The sequence below is a fragment of the Trichechus manatus genome, unplaced genomic scaffold, assembly GCF_000243295.1.
Source record: "Trichechus manatus latirostris isolate Lorelei unplaced genomic scaffold, TriManLat1.0 scaffold00112, whole genome shotgun sequence".
Lineage (NCBI taxonomy): Eukaryota > Metazoa > Chordata > Mammalia > Sirenia > Trichechidae > Trichechus > Trichechus manatus.
In genome coordinates this window covers 4690365-4693956 of record NW_004444048.1, presented here as the reverse complement: position 1 = coordinate 4693956, position 3592 = coordinate 4690365, and the positions used below count along the sequence as shown (strand labels likewise).

The 3592-nt window shown below is 34.7% G+C and overlaps 1 protein-coding gene across 1 annotated transcript in view; it reads left to right on the top strand.

Moving 5' to 3' along the window:
- Positions 1–3592, top strand: part of ITPR2 (inositol 1,4,5-trisphosphate receptor type 2) — a 596492-nt gene that overhangs the window by 242643 nt on the left and 350257 nt on the right. The window contains exons 22-23 of the mRNA XM_023738100.1: positions 492–549; positions 2605–2770. Coding sequence (XP_023593868.1) covers positions 492–549; positions 2605–2770 — 224 coding nt within the window. The remainder of the gene's footprint in view (positions 1–491; positions 550–2604; positions 2771–3592) is intronic.

Genomic DNA, 3592 nt, shown 5'->3' with positions numbered 1-3592 from the left:
TATATATAAATAACAGAAAAAACAAACCCGTTGCCATCAAGTCAATTCCGACTCATAGTGATCCTGTAGGATAGAGTAGAACTGCCTCGCAGGATTTCTAAGGAGGAGCTGGTGGATTCAAATTGCCAACCTTTTGGTTAGCAGCCTGAGCGCTTGTCCACTGTGCCACCAGGAATACTTATATATACACCTGTAAAGTATATATACATATACACTTTGTGTATATATATACTTACAACTGGTGCTTCCTGCTGTTTTAAGTATATATTTGACTATAGCAATATATATATTAAAAAATGTAAACTTCAATTTAAAATATTGATATCTAAGTGGAACTACATTGTGATTTTTAAAGAACTTTTAAATTAACTTTAGGTAGCATAAAGATATTAAGACAAAAAGAATATTTCAGGTAAAATTAAATTAATATAAATATTTTAACTCCTATTTAGGATATGATAAAAAATGAATTTTACCATTTATCTTTGCAGCTATTGTTCCTGATATAGATGAAATAGCAGCTCAGGCAGAAACTATGTTTGCTGGAAGGTATAGTAACATTTATGTATCTTTATCTTACAGACGAATAAGATTTTACTTAGAATTTTATTGATACTTTGCTACTGTTCACCTCCCTATATCTGTTTATTTTCCCACCCTCTTTTGTTGTCAACATAATTTCTGCCAGAAATGAAGCTGCTAATTTACTGTAGAGGAGAAAGCGTAGCTTTTCTTTAGGTCACATGAAAAAAGGACAAGAGAGATGAAATCAGTGTATTGAACTTTTCCCTGAATTCTTTGCTTTTCTTTGCTCAAATAATGACAGCCTTTTAATTCCCCTGGTATAAATATCACTGCATCTTGCAAAACATTGCTTCCCTGCATCTTAGAAATTTGAGGCAAGAAAGTAACTTTTTAATGTTATCATTAACTTTGTATGTGAGAAATAAAGCTATTTTCTGCCCACTGGATGTATCCATTATTAAAGAAAAAAAAAAATGGCCTCTGTCATGAACACCCTCCTATGCTATCAGGAACTCTACCATTTATTTTCTTAAGTTTTTTTCTTTTCACAAATGAAACTAGTAGCAGTCAAAAAGAAAAAGTAAAAGAAGTCAATATCCAAAGTAAAGATCACTGAGTTTCTAGAATACGTTTTATTACAGATAATGACATAAGAACCTTAAAAAATGACCTCTACTATGTGTTTTGTTGCAGTGTTCTTTTTGGTAGACAGACAAACAAGAATTAAGAATTAAGGGAATCAAAAAGGAATTTTATCTCTAGTAAACATTTGGTTTAGCTTTGCTTTATATGTAGCTCCAGTTTTTTTAAAAAATTTTTTTATTGCTGTAAAAGTATAGATAACACAACATTTCCCAATTAAACATTTTTCACATACACAATTCAGTGAGATCAATTACATCAATCATGTTATACTACCATCATCAATATCCTTTGCCAAAATTTTCCTTTCCCATAAATAAAAACTCAGTGCTTACTAAACAATAGTTCCTCCTAACCCCCCTCCCTCCTGACCCTGGTAACCACTAGAAAACCCTCATCTTCATGTATTTGCATATTCTGTGCACTTCATGTTAGTAAGATCATACAATATTTGATGTGTTTTCCTATTCAAGAACTTCATTATTCCTAGGAAGAGAAAATGAACTAGTGTATGATTTTCACCTTAAAATAAGTAGACCTTTTTTTTTTGGAATCTTACTCAGAGTCCCAGTATACTAAACATATAGAACTTCTCTGGTGATGATTTGAGTGTGTGTGAGATGCACAGTCCTTTTCCCGCCCCTCCCAACCTATCATGTAGAGGCCACTAGGGCTCTAGGGAAAATCAATTGCCTCTTGGTGTTGTTAGTTGCCTTTGAGTTGACTCTGACTCATAGAGACCTTATGTACAGCAGAATGAAATGTTGCATGTTCCTGCATCATCCTCACAATTATTGGTATGTTCAAGTCCATGTTATAGCTATTTTGCCAATCCATCTCACTAAGGGTCTCCCTTGCCCTCACTGGCCTTCTGCTTCACCAAATATGATGTCCCCCTCTAGTAATTGATCTTTCCCAATGATGCGTCCAAACCAAGCAAGTTGGACAATGTTCTGTTGTGATCCGTAAGGTCTTCATTGGCTAATTTCTGGTAGTAGATTGCTAAACCTTTTTTCCTAGTCTATCTTAGTTTGGAAGCTTTGCTGAAACTTGTTCACCGTGGGTGACCTCACTGGATAATAAGTACTTTTGGATGGATTTGAACTCCTAGCTTGTATCTATGCCCAGGTCACCAACTCATTCCAGTTTTCCCAGGACTCTCCCAGTTTAAGCACTGAAAGTCCCCCATCCTGGAAATCCACCCACTCTCAGGCAAACTGAGCAGTTGGTCACCCATGCTTTCAAGGACAAACACAATTTTTTTGTGTGCTTGTTTCCTCATCAGTTAAAGGGAAAAAAGTAAAAATGTTTTCCTCTTTAACTTTCTAAATCAGGAAAAAAGTAATATAACTCTGAGAACCTATATGGAGTTTTAGTCATTTAAGAATAGATGTTATGTAAATAGAAGTTACTTTAGAATTATTTTTGGCTTTATAGAAAGGAAAAAAATCCAGTTCAACTTGATGATGAAGGTGGCAGGACGTTTTTACGGGTACTTATCCATCTGATCATGCTCGACTACCCTCCTTTGCTGTCAGGAGCCTTGCAGCTGCTGTTCAAGCACTTCAGCCAGAGAGCAGAAGTTTTACAAGCATTTAAACAGGTAAGATTGAGGAGCCCTCAATGGTTCCAAAGAAGCAGCTCTGAAAATGCTGTTTATAACATCCACCCTGACTTTATAGTTGCAGAGTTAATGAGAATGTGTGGCTTTTCCTAGGGAGATTTTGGCCTTGACTGATGCCAGAATATGATCTATTTTAGAAATAGTTCCCTACGAGTGATTGTTAGTTAATATCTTTAATACAAATGACAGGCATTAAGATTTAGGAAGACACTTGGGGATTATACCATATTAGGAATTTTGTTGCCACTGCTTTTATTTTGATGCTAATTTTTACTGAAAAATATGGGCAAGACAAGCAGTAGTCCCGAAATAAATGCTTTGTGATTGATAGATGCATAAATCCAAAAGAAGATAACTGTTACGAATGTCATATTTTTCTTTTTGATCTTTGAATTAGACGTCAATCTTTAGGCTATTAATTAGTAATACCTATGTGCTTACAGAAACCCTGGTGGCATAGTGGTTAAGAGCTATGTCTGGTAACCAAAAGGTCGGCAGTTAGAATCCGATAGGTGCTCCTTGGAAACTCTTTGAAGCAGTTCTACTCTGCCCTATAGGGTCGCTATGAGTCGGAATCGACTCAACGACAACAGGTTTTTATGTGCTTACATGTGTCTCACTAATATTTATTTCACTTAATGGAACATTGATCTTCATTAGGAAGTTTTACATGAGTATATTAAAGAATGTGAAATAATTAGGTTAGGCTAGTCATGGGAATATACATAACTGTATATATCGTAATATATATATAAATTATAATAAAATAAAATTTATATCATAGGTTAGATTGTATCTATC